The sequence below is a fragment of the Gossypium raimondii genome, chromosome 6, assembly GCF_025698545.1.
Source record: "Gossypium raimondii isolate GPD5lz chromosome 6, ASM2569854v1, whole genome shotgun sequence".
NCBI lineage: Eukaryota > Viridiplantae > Streptophyta > Magnoliopsida > Malvales > Malvaceae > Gossypium > Gossypium raimondii.
In genome coordinates this window covers 14207529-14227788 of record NC_068570.1, presented here as the reverse complement: position 1 = coordinate 14227788, position 20260 = coordinate 14207529, and the positions used below count along the sequence as shown (strand labels likewise).

Below are 20260 nucleotides of genomic sequence, written 5' to 3'. Positions count from 1 at the left end.
TGAAATCGAGTGAAAAATGATGTGATGCTACATTAAATATACAGTGCAATAATAAATATTACAATGGCATAGAAATAATATGAATAAATGAATAAACAAAATCGATAACATGCAAAGTATCAAATAAATAAACAAAATAAAAATATTCTTTTAAAATATAAATGACAACCTAAATCAATAAACAAATGGAGGAAATAAACAAAAATATAAAGAATAAGAGGTACAAAATATATATACATTTGAAATTATGAAAATAAGATAAAAATAGAAAAGTTTGTATATGTATATATTTACAAAATAAAAAGATGTATAAGTATATATTGGTAAATCATGAAAATACATATATGTATGTATTTAAACACTTATATATATATATATATATGTACAATATGTATATACATAACGGAAAATATAGAATAAAAAAAAACTTATAATGATTTAAAAGTAAAATAACAAAAATGTATATACTATAGAAAATGAATATATAAAAAAAACCATATGTATAAAATATATATATAGGTAGACGTATACTATAAAAAAAGCATATATATATTATATAAAAAAATGTGTGCATATCATATCTAAGATTGCATATCCTCGAAGATTATGTTTCCATATGTGAGCCCGGGCTAAAATTGGGTATTACAGACACCATACGAGGATCCGATAATTTAGGCAGTAATTCTGGATGAGTACTTCCAAAATCGAAACGGTTGGCATGTGAAAGTCCCGTTGGTCAACTTTGCGACTGTGGAGATGCACCAGTCGGACAAAGTATTACGGCAATTTGGATTCCAACAACCGATTCCCGTGGCACCTGAGGTGTTGGATGATCATCACAAAATCGACCTACGACAATTGCATACGGATTGACCAAGATTCTGGTCACACTACATCCAAATGTGGGAAGATCGGTATGACTATATACCTACTCGGGAACCGATCATCGTTTCAGAATTAGCGTGCGTGCCGAAATACATGCCATGGTTTAGGATCAATGAGAAGACGTATTTACTCTCTTCAGAAGAGAGGCAGCGGTAATTGCGTGTCCAAAGGGAACGACGTGACCCTTTAAATCCAACGGCACAGCCTTTTCAAATGATGCCAGGTGCGTATCCTAGCCCTTTTATATATCCTAACCCTTATATGTTTCCTTTTTCTAGTCCCATGGCAGGTTGGAGTGAATGGCCCGGCTCATCTCCATTTTCGACTACGCTGATCGGAACGCCGATGTATAGGCCATCGTCGTAGGAGGGATAGCAAGAGGGGCCGTCGGGGAGCTCTTCTTTTTACCAAACGCCATCACTATATGGGTTTCAAACACCTTTGCCGTTGGTGATGCAAACACCTCCACATTCACTATTCTATCAAGATGGCTCATCGTCCCAACATCGACAACCAGATCCCCTACCGGATGAACCAGAATCCCAGCCGGAGCAACCACAACCCCGGCCAGAAGCTGGACAAAGAAGGAATCCAGCGCGTAACCGTCGACGCCATGTGGCACTAAATTCGACGGGCACAGAGATTGATTTTTATTTTAAAATATTTGTACAAAATAGTTTATATTAATGTAATAAAATACAAAATAGTTTAATTTGAATATTTTGATATTATTTAATATAATAAAATACAAAATAGTTAATATTCTTAATAATAAAAATTATTTTAAATAATTCAATATGTTGAACACTTGGCATATTATTTCATTTCACAAAATAGGAAAATATTCTTAATAATACAAAGTTGTTTACAATGATGTTCAACTATTGCGATTTGGGCATGATCGGCTTGTATGACCTGGATTCCTACACCATCCGTACAACTTGCATTGACTGGCTGTTTCTCGGATATCCATATTGTTACGTATTCTAGTCGAGCAAGGTCGACCCTTCGGTTTGCAATGCAATTCTCTATCCGGTAACAACTTAAAAGGAGCAAGCGATATGGGTGGCCACTTACGTTCATTTGGGACAGATGGGAAAACGTATCTCTAAACGTTGTACATGTTTTCTAATTTGTACACTTCGTCGACATAGCTCATTAGATCTAGACGGAGATTCTGACAAGCTGCAATTACATGAGCGCATGGATAACGAAGTGCATCAAACATCCCACAGTCGCAAGTCATATTGCGCAAGTGTACACGATATTGCCCGCCAATAACACCTTGGTACGGTCTGTCAAACTCTGTCACACAAAACTATAAGTTGTCTCGATCGTGACACATTATGTGCATGGTGTTCGCCCACGCATTGGCCTTGTTGATTTCTTGCACTACCTTACTACACCATACATGGCCTTCCTTGCATCTGGCCTACATAACTCACTGCTCGCTTTGGAAATAGCACCGCCAAACGAAAATATGTTTCTCGCACAACCGATGTTACCAGTAGATGGCGCATTCCTTTTAGAACAGAATTTATGCATTCAGCCAGGTTTGAGGTCATATGACCATATCGTAGACCGTCGTTGTATGCTTGTGCCCACTGTTCGAAATGTATGTTGCAAAGGTAGTCCGCGCCTTCGTTGTTAATTGAACGCAAAACTGCCGTTGGTGATGCTATGTTGTTTCAAAGCACCAATAAAACTATCATTGTTGGAAAACTGATTACCAACTTCAAATTCACTCGAATCTAGCCCTGAACTTGTACGATCACGCAACCAGTGTGGTAGCTCTAGAAACTCTAACGCATCATCTGCAGATAAATCAACATTATGCATGTGGGCTGGAGGTGAATATGCTCTAAATCGTAGATTTTCTTTTTCATCTGAACTCCTTTCAGCATCTTCAGGTTCTATTGGAATAGGCTCTGGTTTAGAAAATAGCCAACTTCTGCACCATCGGGCCCGGGCTCTCGAGGTGGATCCACATCGGAGTCATCTTCTAACCCAGCATCATCTGCAACGTACGAGGTCCCCTCACCGGTGGACGTCGTAGGGAGTACATCATCCCTTCTTCTGGGCACTTCATAACGTCCCTAATTGGATGTAGATTGCCAACCACTAGAACTTGATGCCGTTCCCCAGTACGTATTTCCAACATCATACATCGAGCCACCGACGTACATGTCCCATCCACCGACAGAGTGTCTTGCAGGGGATGTGCATTCCACACCGCTACCAAACATGGGTTGTTCCGTATTTTATAACCCGCTAACCGAGTGTCGGTCAGGGGTCGTGTATACCTCTCGAACACCAGTTGCAAGTACATCATTTGGCAATGTAAATTGTACATATAACTCAATATAAGGTGCTCCATTAGCAAGATGGGTCTGCACCATTGCCTCCAAGCTACGAGCACCTTTTATGTCGAACGAATCATATGTCACCGGATCAACAGAAGAACAAAATTGATACGTAATAGACAGAACTTTCATTGGCGTCGTTCCAAAAATTTTACGCCTAATTCTTTTACGAAGTTCTGTCAAATCTATGTTCTGGTTAAAAACCAGGTGCACTGTATTCTCCGATAAAAAAACAACACCATTCTCGGTGTGGCAAACCTCACCATCATAGTAAATAACAACACTAATATGTTCACTCATCTTTAATTTCTAACATTCTTTGCCTCTCTAAATTGTTTTTGCTGTAACTTATGCAATCTGAGAATATTTTTTGCCTTTATGGCCTCAGCCCAAAATGCTACTGTAGCAAAAGCGCGTCCATATGGGAGAGATTTCAAAAATTATTCTGATAAAGCATCCTGCTTGAAGCGTTTTTTATACTATTTGCTTAGAAACGTCAACTCGAAATTATTTTTTCAGGACCTACTGTAGCAAAAGTGCGTCCACGTGTGAGCGATTTCAAAAATTCTTTTGATAAAGCATCCTGCTTGAAGCGTTTTTTATACTATTTACTCAGAAACGTCAACTCGAAATTATTTTTCAGGACCTACTGTAGCAAAAGCGCGTCCATGTGGGAGCGATTTCAAAAATTCTTCTAAGCATCTTGCTTAAAGCATTTTTTATACTATTTGCTCAGAAATGTCAACTTGAAATTATTTTTCAGGACCAACTGTAGCAAAAGCGCATCTACGTGGGAGCGATTTCAAAAATTCTTCTTATAAAGCATCTTGCTTGAAGCATTTTTATACTATTTGCTTAGAAACGTCAACTTAAAATTATTTTTTCAGGACCTACTGTATCAAAAACGCGTCCACGTGGGATCGATTTTCTTAATAAATTTTTAATTAAATTACTCACGTAACCCTAAACCCTAATTTAATTGATTTTTTATTAAAAACCATAAACACAAAACCTAATCCAATTTTGAAAAAATTATAATTAATTTAATTAATAAACCCTAAATCCTAAACCCTAATCCCTTATTCGTTTAATTTTTTCTCCAAAACCCTAAAAATCCTAAACCTTAACCCTAACCCTAACTCTAAAAACCCAAAACCTAACATGGGAGAAATGGGCAAAACGCGTCCCCAGAGGAGCGCTTATGTGGCAGCAAAACGTGCCCTTGAGGGAGTGATTTATGTCCACGTAGGCAAAGCGCGCCCTCAGGGACACGTTTTTCTGCCACGTCCCCTGACATTGCGCTGACGTGGACGTGCTTTCGAGGAAAAGGGCCATTCCAGTAAATAATAAAATACCGGGCCCATTTCGGTAAATTTAAAGAAAATGGGGCTTTTAATGGTGTTTTACCCAAAAAAGTTAATTAAAAGAATTGTAATTGAAGTGAAAGTTGACGTTAAAGTGTTTTCAATTATAATAATTTAAAATTCTTTTACTTGATATTATTTTTTGCTACATATTAATTATAAATTATTATAGTCAATTTATTGACAATTAAGAAAATAAAAATAAAATTGAGGAGTGAAGTATAAATTTCTTTTATTGCTTGTACATATACTTTAATAATAGAATTTTTTATAAATATTGTATTTGAATTATCAAAATAATCAAAATAATTTAATAACAATTATTAATTATTAATTTTAATAATGATTACATAAAGTATAAATTATTTCGTATGTTGAAAATAGTACAAATATTTTAATTACGATTTCAATTTTTTAATATTATTAGAGAAATTATTGATCAACAAAATATTAATATTTTAATATGGTGTTTGAAAATTTCTTTTATTATATTTGATTTTAAATAAGTTAATATAATTTAATTATATTTAATAATTCAAATAACTAATTAAAATCAATTATAATAATTAAAGGTACATTATCTAAAATTGATTATAAATTAAATACATAAAATCACATACCACGCATGTACCTTAAAATCTACAATAAAATCATCCCATACTAAATATATAAAATGAAAGATTAATAAAATCATACACATAAAATTATGTTTGTGACTCTTTCTTTAGTTTCTTTTGTTATATAAATTATATATTTATTAATTTTCTACATTAAAATTTTAAATTGCTCCTTTACCTTGGTTAAAGTTTAAATATTATATTTAGTTAATAAAAAAAAATTAAAGTTGGCAAAAATTATATATATATTTTTAACATTATTCATGCACCGTCACCTAATGTGTAATGTTTCGGTTGGTGCAATCAGTACAGGTTAAAGTTTACACCGGTGCAAAAAAAAAAAAGAAAAAGAAATGATCGTTTCGATTTATTTCTAGAACGGTGCGCATTGGGTAGTGTAATTGGAATCGATGCGGAACCAACTACATTGATCCAAAGTAAGGCCTTATTTAATATTGCTTACAAAAAAAAAAACAATTTTGGCTTGAAAAACACTTTTAGAACAAAGTTGTACTAAACAATTTACTTTTGGCTGAAATATTTTACTTTTCAAAAGCTTTTTTGAAAAACAGAAGCTAAAATTTTTAGCTTTTTCTCTATCAAAAGCACTTTTGATATTTAATTATTTTTTTACCTCTCCAACAACATGATACTTTTCTTTTTTTTCTTGGTGTTAAATTACAAATGTGTTAAAATTATAAATTAAAAATAAAAGTATTTTTAAAATAATACAAATGTATTAATATTTAATTATTTAAAATATAGTTTATATATTTTAATTAAAATTTATAAATAATTAAAATTATTTTTATATTCTTACTAAAATATAATAATATTAATTAATTTGAACATTATTTAAATTCATATTTGTTACTTTATAATATCATGTCTAAAATGAACATTTTGTTTCTTAAAAGTATATTTTGACAGCAATACTAAACACTCGTATCTTAAACTAAACTTCTGGAAAACAATATTAAACTAACCCATAAGAAGGAAATAAGACTAGGGTCTCAATACTAGCAAGCTATATGAGTTGAACTCAAAAAATTTAAATTTGATTGAACTATCAGTCGAGCATTACAATGCTTTGATTCAAATAACTAGGTTTATGAAAATTTAATTATTGCAATCTATTGAACGAAAACATATTGGATTAAATTAACCCCACATTTGGAGTTCAACCATGCAAAATGAGAATTGATAAGGGATCCAAACCAGAATGTTATTCTATAGTCGCGTCAACTATACTTATTTTCACTCCAAGGAGAACCCTTTACGCACGCCCACAAGGCCGCACGCGCGCAGCTCCCAAGTCCAAAACAGTGAAAAGTAGGGTACCAACTTAAACTGTCCGCCTATTAATAGCCTAACACCACTCGCCAATTCACACGCGCAACGATTAAAATTTTAATTCATAAAGTAAAAAAGAAAAAAAAAAATCCTTACTTCCTTTTATTTACCAAAGGCCTGATTGCTTCAGAGTTCAGCCTTCGCACTCTCTTATATGTCGGCATGTTTCACAATTTATAAAAGAAAAGAAAAAAAAAGAAAGCTATTTTTTGCTCTGCTTTTGCTTTGCCTTTCGCTTTGGTTCTGTGGTTTCCAGGCGACAAGTGTTTTTTTTTCTTCTCCTTGATCCCATAAAGTTTCTTTCTTTTTTTCTTTTCTTTTTTCTCGTCGGATTCTAGAAAACAGAACGATGAGCTTCGAATGAGCTGAGGAGCAGTTTTTAATGTTCCATGCAGTTAGTTCTTTACGGTTTCGGCTACTTTTAAACTGATTCAACTCTGGAATCTGATTTATTCCTTTGGAGAAGTAAATGCTTTCATGTAATTGAAAATACCCAACATTTCAAAAGCTTTTTACCAAGCTAATCAAAGCGAAAGAACAAGGTTTTTGGCCTTTGGTTTTGCTTTCTAAGTTAGGGTTTTAGTTCTTTTTTGGGATTTGTGATTTATTAATGGAAGCTGCGGCGTTTCCTTAAGCGCGTCTGTAGTGATTTTCCTACCAAGGGATGCCGCTAAAATGATTCTTCTTTGAACCGTTGTGGTTTGATAGCTAAAAGACTAGAGGTAACTATATGGTGAAGAAAGTTGATTTCTTTTCTGTGTTTTGTTGGAGCATAAGAAGTGATTGTGTTCCTTAGAGATTTTTCTTTTTGTAAAAAAAATAAAAATTATCCGAGATTGTAAACATGAAGGCTCCACCAAATGGATTTATGGCAAATTCTGCAGAAGGTCTGATTTCTCTTACTAATTCTTTTTTTTTTCTTCTTTTAGCTCTGATTCAGCTTTTTTTTTCTGGGTCGAAATAGCCTTTGGGTTCTACGCAGTCTGGGATTTTCTTGATTATTAGTTTATAAATTTGGTTATTTTTCTATGTCATCCATTCCCGTCTAAGTTGTTTTTAGTTTAAATAAATTATTGCTCAGTATTAGTTTTGTTTTAATGCTCTACATTTGTTCATGTAAATTGTCATATCTCTTTTTGAGAAATCCTATATATCCCATTTTCATAAAAATGGAAAGAAGCACTTAACAAGACTAAAAGTAAAATTTAATGTAACTGAGTGGCAACTTTCCTCATTCTAATGGGGGAAGGTTTGGGTTTGGGATCATTTATCATTTGCAAATTTAAGGTCAAAAAGAAAGAAAACATACAACAATTATACTTTTGTCGAGTTCAAATATGAAGTATTAAGTATTATATAAGAATATTCATGATAACTTTTTTGATACCAGGCAATTGGGGATTTGTTGCTTCGATACCATAAAGTTAATTGTTGCCTTGTCTATCGTTCAATTTTGGACGAATATGGATATTGAGAATTTTTTTTGGAAGTTGATGCTTTTTAATAATTCTGATGACTTTCTCTTTGTTTGTGGTTTTGTGGGATGTTTGATAATATTCTGATTGGTTGTTTTGGAAGCAGGAGAAAGGAAGAGTATCAATTCAGAATTATGGCATGCTTGTGCTGGACCACTTGTTTCTTTGCCTCCAGTTGGAAGTTTGGTTATTTACTTTCCTCAAGGTCACAGCGAGCAGGTGAGTTAATTTCCACATTCATTCCTAGAGGATAAATTTTTTTTTTCCGAATCTGGCCTTTTATCAATATTTCTCTAATTAATATATATCCTTTTCCAGGTTGCGGCGTCGATGCAAAAGGAGACTGATTTCATACCAAGCTACCCTAACCTTCCTTCCAAGTTGATATGCATGCTCCATAATGTCACATTGCATGTAAGCAAAAGCAGGGCACTATCATCCCAAGTTTCTTATGTTTTTTGGTCATTGAAGAGGAAAAGGTTGCTCCTAATAGAGTTTTGTGCATTTATCGAAAACATTGGATCGACAATACGCCTTTCATATGTTAGACATCTTTATATTTAAATGCCCCGTCATTTGCTGGCTTAGTTAGTTTGTGCTTCCATCTGCTATCTGGTTAGCATGTATTTGCATTGACTACTACTAGGAAGCTTTTGTTTGTGCTGGGTCATATTGCAATATGAATAGGATCCTTGACGGTATATGCATGAAAATAACTTTGCAATGGTTAAAATGATTTGAAAAGCAAGGAAAGTTATATGGTTATTTGAAGTTACTAATTTATTCAATTATTTAAACTTTGAATCAGGCCGATCCGGAAACAGATGAGGTGTATGCCCAGATGACACTTCAACCTGTGAACAAAGTAGGTCAGCTATTCAATTTGGGAATTAATTCATGGATATTGCAGAATTGCCTCGTCCTTTTTTTTTTCCAGTCAATTTTCTCATTTCATGAAATATGGGATGAGTTTAAATTGCTTCTCTACAGTATGACAAGGAAGCGTTACTGGCATCTGATATTGGCCTCAAGCAAAGCCGGCAACCTGCTGAGTTCTTTTGCAAGACTCTTACAGCAAGTGACACTAGCACTCATGGTGGATTTTCTGTGCCTCGACGAGCAGCTGAGAAAATCTTCCCTCCCCTGGTACTTAGAAACTTTCAATTTTAGATTTTTGTTTTAATATTTAAGATATGTTGAAGCATTTTGTGTGTATATCTCCTAAGATCTAAATGGTGATATTTGATAGGATTTCTCGATGCAACCACCTGCTCAGGAGCTAGTAGCTAAAGATTTACATGACAATACATGGACATTTAGACATATTTATCGAGGTATGGTTCTCTTCCAGATATTGCTGGCCTTCCTTTTCATAATCGGAAGTCTACTTGTGTTTTAACTTAAGACTGAAGCTTTATCAAAGAGCTTTGTGCTGAGAACACTCACTACTTTCTTTTATTAATGTTTTCTAAATAACTGTTAACTTCCACACTACTTGAAAACTTTTTGGTGTAAAAGAAATTCATTTTCCTTCGGGAAATAGGGATTTAGGTGGGAATGCTTTAGGGTAATACTAAAGTCAATACTGTTCTGTTACCCATATTATGGTTGTAGTTTCTGTATTTAATGTCATAGGTATTAGAAATGGAATTATATATGCATAATGGCTTCTTTGCAGGTCAACCAAAGAGGCATCTTCTGACTACTGGTTGGAGTGTCTTTGTTAGCACAAAAAGACTCTTTGCCGGTGATTCTGTTCTTTTCATAAGGTATGATTTATATGGATGTGTATACACCTGCAAACACACCCACATACACGCTCATGTTTGTATGTACTTCTTTGAATTTTCACTAGATTGTTGTCCATTTTACTGCTTAGCTGAAATTATTTGCTTAAATGTAGGGATGAGAAGTCTCAACTTCTGTTGGGTACAAGGCGTGCAAATAGACAGCAGCCAGCTCTTTCTTCATCAGTGATTTCTAGTGATAGCATGCATATAGGGATCCTGGCTGCTGCAGCGCATGCTGCAGCAAATAACAGCCCATTTACTATATTCTATAATCCAAGGTATTGTTATAACATATTTGGTTGTATTTAGATTCATTGCTATTTTCTAGTCAATAATTTTTTAAAAAAAAAGAAAAAGAAAGAGAAGATATTATTTGAAGCTCTGAAAAGATTTTATTAATTCTGATAGGGCAAGCCCTTCTGAGTTTGTGATACCCTTGGCAAAGTTTAACAAAGCCATGTATACCCAAGTTTCCCTTGGCATGCGGTTTAGAATGATGTTTGAAACCGAGGAGTCTGGAGTACGCAGGTACATGGGTACAATTACTGGTATCAGTGACTTGGATCCTGTGCGATGGAAAAATTCACAGTGGCGCAATCTTCAGGTATCTTTTGTACATACTGACACCTGAATGCTAATATCTGCCTTTGTTGTTCTTTTGCATTTTCCTTTCAGAAGATGTCTAGGATGATTTCAACTGAAACAAATTATTAACATGCAAATATTAAGATACATCATGTTTGGGTCATTGATAATACCTAGCTCTGTTATTATATGGACTTGGCTATGCATTATTTGTCTACTTGGGCTTACATATCAGTAAGATTGGAGATGAATATCCGGTCTTTTTTTTTTTGTGGGTATTCTTCATGTCTGTTTTACTGTCCATGTTTTGTGTTCGGTCTTGTTATTTGATTGTGAATGGTTTAAACTAATTTTCTCATTGCTCCAAGATTCTTTCGTTGCTGCATATACACGTTCTGATAATACTTGCTTTTATTTTAAAGTCAAGGTGTTGTTGCACAGTTAATTTTCGTTTGTGGTTACTTTTGTATTCTCAACAGGTTGGATGGGATGAATCTACAGCTGGTGAGCGGCCCAGCCGAGTTTCAATTTGGGACATTGAGCCTGTTATAACTCCTTTTTACATCTGTCCACCTCCGTTTTTCAGGCCCAGGTTTCCAAAGCAACCGGGGATGCCAGGTGAAACATATTTGCTTGATTTATCTTTCTTTAAACATTGAAAATAAAAGGAAAATTCAAGAACTTAGTTGTAATTTTTAAATTACTTCACAGATGATGAGTCTGACATTGAGAATGCCTTCAAGAGAGCTATGCCCTGGCTAGGAGATGACTTTGGTATGAAAGATGCTCCTAGTTCAATCTTTCCTGGTTTGAGTCTAGTCCAGTGGATGAGCATGCAACAAAATAATCAGTTTCCAGCTGCTCAATCAGGATTCTTTCCATCAATGGTTTCTTCGAATCTGCTCCATAATAGCCTTGGCACCGATGATCCTGCCAAATTATTGAACTTTCAAGCTCCTGCGCTTCCAGCATCAAATATGCAATTTAACAAAGCAAATACGAACCAAATCAATCAGTTGACTCAGGCACCTATGACATGGCCCCAACAGCAGCAACTTCAACAGTTATTGCAGGCTCCTTTAAATCAGCAGCAGCAATCCCTACAGCAATTGCAGCGACAACTGCCACAACCACCACAGCAGCAGCCTCAGCCGCATCTTTTTCACCAGCAGCAGCCTCAGCCTCAGCCTCAGCCTCAGCCTCAGTCTCAGTCTCAGTCTCAGTCTCAGTCTCAGTCACAGTCGCAGTCGCAGTCACAGTCACAGCCACAGCCACAGCCACAGCCACAGCCACAGCCACAGCCACAGCCACCTCCACTGCAGCAGCAGCAGCAGCAGCTGCAGCAACAACATCAAAAAAGACAACAGACGCAATCACAGCAGCAGCTGCAACAAGCATTCCTCCCTTCTCAAGTAAATAATGGCATCATTGCCTCTAACCAGATCTCAAATCAAAATTTGCACCAGCCAGCTGTTTACTCACAGCTTCAGCAGCAACAATTGATGACAAGCAGTAGCCAATCTGCCCAGACTACCGCCTCTGCCAATAAAACTTCATATCCTTTGACATCATTACCGCAAGATACACAGATTCAGCAACAGATGGAACAGCAACCTAACCTCATGCAGAGGCAGCTGCAACAGACACAGTTGCAGCAGTCACAACTACAATTATTGCAACAAAGCCTGTCCCAGAGGACACAGCAGCAGCCACAGCTTCTGCAATTGTCACAGCAGGGCTTCTCGGAGCAACAGCTTCAGTTGCAACTGTTACAGAAATTGCAGCAACAGCAGCAGCAGCAGCAGCAATCATCTCAACAATTACTCTCCCCAGCTGGATCACTGTTGCAGCCTCAAATGTTGCAGCAGCAGCCGACCCATCAACAGAGCCAACCATTGCAGCAATTGCCTCTTTCACAAAGCCAATCACAACCTCTTGGCAGCAATGGCTTCTCAACATCAATGCCTGTTCAACCTCAACAGGTTTCAGTGAACCAACCCCAAATTCACAAGCCATTTACTGCTATGAGAACTCATTCTGGTCTTACTGACGGAGATGCTCCATCATGTTCAACCTCACCTTCTACCAATAACTGTCAGGTTTCCTCGTTGAACTTTTTAAACAAAAATCAGCAAGTTCCATCCTTATTGGTGTCAGATCCTCTTGTTGAGCCTGCAAGTACCCTGGTTCAAGAGCTTCAGAGCAAGCCTGATATTAGAATCAAACATGAACTACCCACCTCTAAAGGACCAGAACTATCAAAGTACAAAAGTACTGTGACAGATCAATTAGAAGCATCCTCTTCTGGAACATCATACTGCCTGGATGCGGGCACCAACCAGCATAATTTCTCCCTCCCCACCTTTTTGGAAGGTGATCTTCAATCACACTCCCGGAACAATCTTCCTTTTACAGCAAATATTGATGGATTGGCACCTGACACTTTGTTATCAAGGGGATATGACTCTCAAAAGGATCTTCAAAACATGTTGTCGAACTATGGTGGCAACCCAAGAGATATTGATGCGGAGTTGTCTACTCCTGCGATAAGCTCTCAGTCGTTTGGTGTGCCAAACATACCTTTCAAGACTGGGTGCTCAAATGATGTTGCTATCGGTGACACAGGAGTCCTAAATGGTGGACTGTGGGCCAACCAAACTCAACGCATGCGAACATATTCAAAGGTATGTAACTGTAACACCTCTGATTATGGTTATGCTTGTTACCACGTTTATTTTATTTGGGGTTCAGGCATTGGGGTCTTTCCCACATCTCACTTGTATCGGAATTGCTAGCAATTTACTAAAACTGGTACAGTTGAACTAAATTGGCAGGAAGGCCAGTTTAAACCCTTATAATTTGGGGCTACCTTGGAACGCAGAATTAGGAAAAATATAATACAGTTACGGTCAGATTTTTGTGCCTAATAATAAGAGTTTATGAGCTCTAAACTTTAGTTGAAATTAAGTAAATTAGATTTTCTGTTGCAGTTAGAAGTTTCTCACTCAAATATTTGACCTTCAGTCTTATTATACACGACTGGTTTGTCTCTATAATTTTTTGCTGGAAAACTCTAAATGTTTGGTGGTGGTTGAAATCATGAAGGTGCAAAAGCGTGGGTCTGTAGGAAGGTCAATTGATGTGACCCGCTACAAAGGGTATGATGAGCTCAGGCATGATCTAGCGCGCATGTTTGGTATAGAGGGGCAACTGGAAGATCCGCAAAGTTCTGACTGGAAATTAGTTTACGTGGATCATGAAAATGACATATTACTTGTTGGTGATGATCCTTGGGAGTAAGTGAAGAACCCCAAATCGAACTCCTCAACTTCATAGTTTTGTTGGCTTTCTATTCATCTTTAATTTTTCTTTTTTGTATAATATGTATGAAATTGCAGAGAATTTGTAAGTTGTGTTCAGAGCATAAAGATACTGTCATCTGGGGAAGTACAGCAGATGAGCTTGGAAGGTGATCTTGGAAATGTGGCAGTTCCGAATCAAGCTTGCAGTGGGACTGACAGTGGAAATGCATGGAGAGGACAATATGATGATACCTCAGCAGCGTCATTTAACAGATAAACAAGGTTAAGATAGAAGAATAACAAATTGATATTTTGAAACCAGAATGTCAGCTGTAGGGACTTTGAATTGGGCTCCTCAATGAAGATGCCTCTTAGAAAGTGAGCAGTTAATAGGTATTGAATTTAAAATCACTGGGAAGAGGATGGATCATGTTTTAATTAACGTCAACTTTCTGACATGGCCTTTGGTCCTAGCAGTGATATGGTGAGGTGCCAGGATGGACCTTTGATGTATAATATGTTCTTATATATCCATTATATTTAGAGAGCTAACCTGACATTCTATCTCCTGTAAATGGGTATGATGTAAGAGCGCATTGTACCTCTTGTACAATTAGCAGGAATTTTTGTTGCAGCCGATGCTTAACGAAACGCTATGACTAATGAATGATATTGGAGGAGAGCAGTTTCATGATTCCATGTGATTGCCATTTGCTAACTGCTGCACCTATCACATTATTTTGCTGTAGCTATTGAGTGTTGGTAATGTGAAGAGCTCTGATTAAAAAGGAAAAAAGGTTTCAACTTTGAAGAGCCATTGAGCAAGATACAATATAACCAACTCATCTATCCTCTAACCACTCTTTTTTTCCTTTCTTTTTACAAGTTTCAAGGTTTTCTCGATTCCTAATTTCATCTTTCTATCTTCACAAATTTGAGGTTTTTCTTTAGTTTATAATTTTTTATTTTGGTAAAATTCCTGTTATTCTTGGCCTGATGATTGTAATAAATTTTAGGTTAAATCAATTTATTTTTGTCAGAATAGTTCTTATTTATTTACAATACTTTCAGCTTAACTATTATTCGCCGTTTTACAATCAGTGTTGGAAGTTTTATACAAACCCCAACTCGAGATTCTTAATTTCTTTTTAGGCTTAATTATAAATTTGGCCCTTAATTGTAAGTAGACTGGACATGTAGACATTTTGCAACCGACTTCAACATGCATATGCATTTACATTTCCAGACATGTAACTCAGACTCCTTATGCAAAGACAATCGTGCTTTGTGTAATCTAACTCAGACTCATTATGCAAAGACAATTGTGCTTTGAGTACATACGCATACAGATACTTTTCAACAGAACAAAGCCTTATCATTCAACTCATGTTTTCTTGCATATACATTGTGTTCATACCTCTTTTTTCACAACAGAGGCGCATTGTCACTTAAGCATCAAGCCACGCATGTAGGCTTATCAAATACACATTTTCACAAAATTAGTGTGTCACACATGCATAGTTAGAACACTCAAAGAGTTCATAAGGTACTCACAGAACCCTCATAGGATCCTTACGGAACATCACAAGATCCTCACCTTTTGCAGCTTCAGGTATCAGATCTGGGTTTCCTTCAAGTAGATCAACAACCCCTAAACGTTAATCCACAGAAAACACATCAAGGTCTGCTCATTAACTAATTTTTCCTTCCACTTCAAATACTAGTCACATAGCAAAGCTCTACCAGACTTGCTCTACCAAGTTAAACACAACTGCTCCCCGACAGTTAGCATGCAAGGTTGGGAGGCTTACCTATCATGGGGAATCTTAGGGCTGATCCTCTCATTCTAGGCTCATCTTAAAGGATGAGAGGAATTTCTCTCTTGGTTCATCCTTATATAGACTAATACTAATTCTTGGAGAAGTACAAGAATAATTCCCATCACTTACCCGCTCAACCAGATATTTTCCTTTGTTCTAGTGGATGTTCAACACGTGTATTAATCAATGTGATCACTAGTTAGATGCACGACACCTGTAAAGACTTGCGTATGAAAACACATATGTGACTTAACCTTGGGTCTCAACTTGTCTATTATCCTTAGTCATTTCATCAAAGCGTATCTGGTGGCGTAACAAGTCACGCTTTGGCGCATCATGCCTTCTTGGTGGCGACCTCGTTATTTGAGTCTCCTCAATGCTTCGCTAGGCGTTCTTTTATCACACCCCAAAATTAGACCTAAGAGTTTTAGGGGGCATAAGAATTTTGTTAGCATGGTATTGGTGAATGTTTTTGTTTATGGTATTTAGAAAATCCAATCAAATTTTGAAAATAATGTTAACAAGTCTTTAGAATCGAGTTTTTAACTATTGAATCGCATGTTTTAAATAAAAGTCAAAATGTGGGTCATTAACGGTGAATTTCAGGATTTTGGGTAAAAAGTGGTTTCAAAGTATTTTTCAATTAGTTTTGATGTAATTAGAAGGTTTCTAAACTTACTTTGAAGTTTCGTTAAATATTTCTTAAGTTTTAATGAATTTTCGTGAAAATAACCATAACTTGTTGAAAAAATTTGATACCATGAATTGAATAGTTTTGCATAGTTTAAAGGTTGAGAATCAATCGTAGGTAAATAATTAGATGAATGTAATTCGTTTTAGGCAAAAAGATTAAGTACAGACCGAGTTATTTGAAATTCAAGTTTACTATGTTGATGGTTTTGGTTTTAAGGGAACCTAGCTTAGGCTTGAGTTTTGATTGTTTGAAGTGAGTCTTTGGCTGAATGTTGATTGTGTTGTTGTGTGATTTACTTTGTTAAAACTTCGGATTCATTAGGACCTTTTACGAGTTAAGGAAAGGCTAGTTTAAACTTTTGGCATTTCGGTGAAAGCGTAATTGGTAAGTGTTTAGAATCGTTGCTTGTGGGCACGATTCCTTGCATTAATTGGAAATTTAGAAGTAGCCTAAACCCCTACTTTAAATTTCGAGTGTAAGTTTTCTCATACTCTTGATTTAATTTGTGAAATATGTAACACGCCTAACTCATATCCATCACCAAAATAGGGTTATAAAGCATTACCGTAAAAATGAAACTTTAAAATGTACATTTCAAATCTCAACATTAACATGATATAAATCATTAATATACAAGCATATCATCCCTTAATCGAGCCTTTGAGGCCTAAGAAACACATTTAGAAACGATTCTGGACTAAATAAAAATTAATTGGAACTTTTAAGAAAAAGTTAGAAAATTTAAACTGCAAGGGTCACACGGCTGAGACACACACTTGTATCTTGGGCCATGTAACAATCAAAATAGGGACACACGACCGTGTCCTAGCCCGTGTAACCCTCTGAGTTGGGTCACACGACCAAGCCACATGCCCGTGTGCGAGGCCGTGTAACACTCGAAATGGCCTCACACTCTCGTGTGCCAGGCTGTGTGCTAGGCTGTGTGCTAGGCTGTGTAACTGCCTGACTTGAAACCTTTAAAACCTATAGGGGACACACGGCCGTGTGTCACACACAGTTGAGGCACACACCCGTGTCTTAGGCCGTGTGGACAAGAAATTGGACAAAATCAAGCATTTCCTTCACCAATTCAAGCATGTACCTAAAAGCATTTTGTGCATATAACCAAAGAATCAAAACCTTACCAAAACATGCATGAAATGACCAACTCAAAAGACCAAATCCATTCAACCAATATGCCATATAAGACACCCTATTTGCAAACATACAAACTTACCTAAACATATATATATATATATATATATATATATATATATATATATATATATATATGACCACATTTTAACCATCTAAAAATATACCATAACTTGACCTATTTCATGTCAATATAAACTTACCATTTGTACCATAATTATGACCATTAGAACTTCCATACAAACATGCCATTTAATCACTCAAACATGTACCATAACTTAGCCATATTCACACCATCAACAAGGCACCAAAAGTACCAAGATTACATAAACCAAAATGACATATACATGCCAAAATCATAAACTAACATTCAACTAAGCATCAACCATAAGTCATCCTATACATGCCATCGATCTCCGACAAGCTTCCAAATCGATCGAGCTTTCGATAATCTGAAAAGTAAAGGAAATTAATTACGTAAGCAATGAATGCTTAGTAAGCTCGTAAAAAGGCAATTTAACTATTGACATATTAGAATAAACAACTAAGTATAATTTTTATTAAACTTTAAGCTAACTTTTGTTTTCTATTCAATACACCTCTCATGGATAATTGGTGTAGCCTTGCATTTACATGTATATATTTCCTTATAAGTATTTCATATAACTAGTTTACTTAAACGTTTCTTATTACCATAACACTTTCACATTTAACAAATAATCATTCAATAATTCATCATTCGTTTCAAACTTTCTTATAAACATATCATCCCGAATCACTTACTTTCACTAAAAAGATGAAAGCTAAATGAATAAATTAATCATACCATTATACATTTACGAAGCACTTATAGGATTAGTATTGAAAATGGTTCATCGTATACTTCTGTACAATAATAATTCAATCCAAACTCATTCATATATGTATATAAACATATATCTTTAACAGAATAATCATCAATAGAATGATACTCACATATGATCAAGTAATTCATTGAACATTGAACATTTAAAATTTACTAATATCTTGACTATACATTAGCCTTTAACATTAAAATAATTTTGTACATTCTATTCACATGTAGCCCGATGAACTAGTAACTTGATTCGGATACTCGGGTAACTAAACCACACCAAAGGCATCATAGATGCATAACAGGGGCACCGAAGTGTAGACAGGGGTACAAATGTGCAAACAGGGGCACCGTAGTGCGAATAGGAACACGAAAGTGTATATAGGGTACAGAAGTGCAAATAGGGGCGCCGAAATGAAAATCCCTTACAAGTGCGCATTCTAACCCTATTGGCATGCCAATCATATCCTAGTGATTACTATGTTCAACCAGGCATTTCATGTAATCCATTACCTTTATACATATTTATCAATCAAGGGCATTTCATCGTTTCCATACACATAATATAACATCACCACATATATTCATACTGTCAATGTGCCATCACAAAGATTGTCATCATCCATTAATCACTTTCATATTTCTCAATACACATGCTGTAACAATTCATAATCATTCTGAAATCACATGTATCATATTTCATAAATATTCAATAGTTTTCTAATAAATCCTTTCTCACCTTATATTCACTTATAATATTTTTGAATTCCAACTTACATTTTAAACATCATATATAAGTATATACATTCATAAATTAGCAATAACATTATATATATAGGTATGTACAATTCTATACCTACGAACTTACCTGGCTAAAATGCAGAAATGACTAAGTTCAGGGGCTATTTGATAATTTTCTCTTCTCCTTGATTTTCCACTCGTTCTTGTTCTAAATTAATAATTTCATTCAATTCATTAATTTAGATAGTAAAATTGATTCATTTTATGCAATTTAGTATTTTTGACATTTTTACAAAATTACTCTCAACTTTTCATTTTTATTCAATTTAGTCCCTATGTCCTAATCATGCAAATAAACCAATTTTATTGAAAACCCATGCCAATCGAATGTTCATAGCTTCGATTACAGCCCATATTTGCAAAAATTTTACATCAAGTCATTGTATTTTTACTATTTCAACAATTTTATCCCTAATCGTTAAATTCATCAAAATTCTTAACAAAATACTTATAAATAACAATTAATACCTAAAATTCATCATTTAGCATCTAAAATCACAAATATTAATCAATGGAAACATTCAAAATCTTTAACAGTTTTAAAAACGAAGGCACGAGCTCCTAGTTGCAACGATCTCAAAAACATAAAAATTACAAGAAACCGATCAAAAACGACTTACCTATTGCTTCTTGAAGCTAGACGTGGGCTAGGTTTCTTCTCCCCCTTTTTGTTTCAGCTAAGTGATGAAGAAGATAAATGAATCATCTTTCTTTTATTTTTCTTTTAGTTATTTAATTAACATATAACATATAATATAATGTATTATAATTTAATAAACATTAATATTTTTAACTAAATAACCCCACTAACCGTCCAAAACCTTTTAAAAATGGTATATTTACCATTCAAGTCCATTTACTTTCATTCGTTAAGCCATTTAATCATTCCAATCTAATAGTAATCAAATTTTACATCATTTACAATTTAGTCCTTTTAATTAATTAACTATCTAAACATTAAAATTTCTAAACGAAACTTTAATACAACCTTAGTAACACTCCGTAAATATCTCAATTTATAGAAACGAGGTCCTAATACCTCATTTTCTAAATGGGTCCAACCACTTGAACCTAATTGTTCTTCCATTTAACCAAAAATCATTAAATTAAAATTTATTAACACTCCGTAAATATCTCAATTTATAGAAACGAGGTCCTAATACCTCATTTTCTAAATGGGTCCAACCACTTGAACCTAATTGT

General features: G+C 35.2%; 1 protein-coding gene across 3 annotated transcripts; it reads left to right on the top strand.

Moving 5' to 3' along the window:
* Positions 1-6749: 6749 nt before the first annotated feature.
* On the top strand, positions 6750-14431 carry LOC105773003 (auxin response factor 7-like). Of its 3 annotated transcripts, none has more exons than XM_052632871.1 (13): positions 6750-7304; positions 8164-8276; positions 8376-8471; positions 8866-8922; positions 9048-9203; positions 9307-9391; positions 9736-9826; positions 9961-10125; positions 10256-10451; positions 10912-11050; positions 11144-13116; positions 13538-13728; positions 13831-14431. In XM_052632871.1, exons 3-13 carry the CDS (start codon positions 8388-8390, stop codon positions 14009-14011), a joined length of 3318 nt encoding a protein of 1105 aa, XP_052488831.1. In that variant the 5' UTR covers positions 6750-7304; positions 8164-8276; positions 8376-8387; the 3' UTR covers positions 14012-14431. The 3 variants fall into 3 exon arrangements, with proteins under 3 accessions (XP_052488831.1, XP_052488830.1, XP_052488832.1); XM_052632870.1 differs by having other exon boundaries at positions 6750-7469; XM_052632872.1 differs by lacking the exons at positions 6750-7304; positions 8164-8276 and having other exon boundaries at positions 8386-8471; positions 8866-8926.
* The last annotated feature ends 5829 nt before the right edge of the window (positions 14432-20260 follow it).

What these genes read in the sequence shown, in the direction of transcription:
- LOC105773003 (XM_052632870.1), top strand. Translation starts at nt 7,427, where the DNA reads ATGAAGGCTCCACCAAATGGATTTATGGCAAATTCTGCAGAAG. An exon ending in CACTTCAACCTGTGAACAAA is followed by an intron (nt 8,923 to 9,047) that starts GTAGGTCAGCTA and finishes GCTTCTCTACAG; the next exon opens with TATGACAAGGAAGCGTTACT. An exon ending in AAAGCAACCGGGGATGCCAG is followed by an intron (nt 11,051 to 11,143) that starts GTGAAACATATT and finishes ATTACTTCACAG; the next exon opens with ATGATGAGTCTGACATTGAG.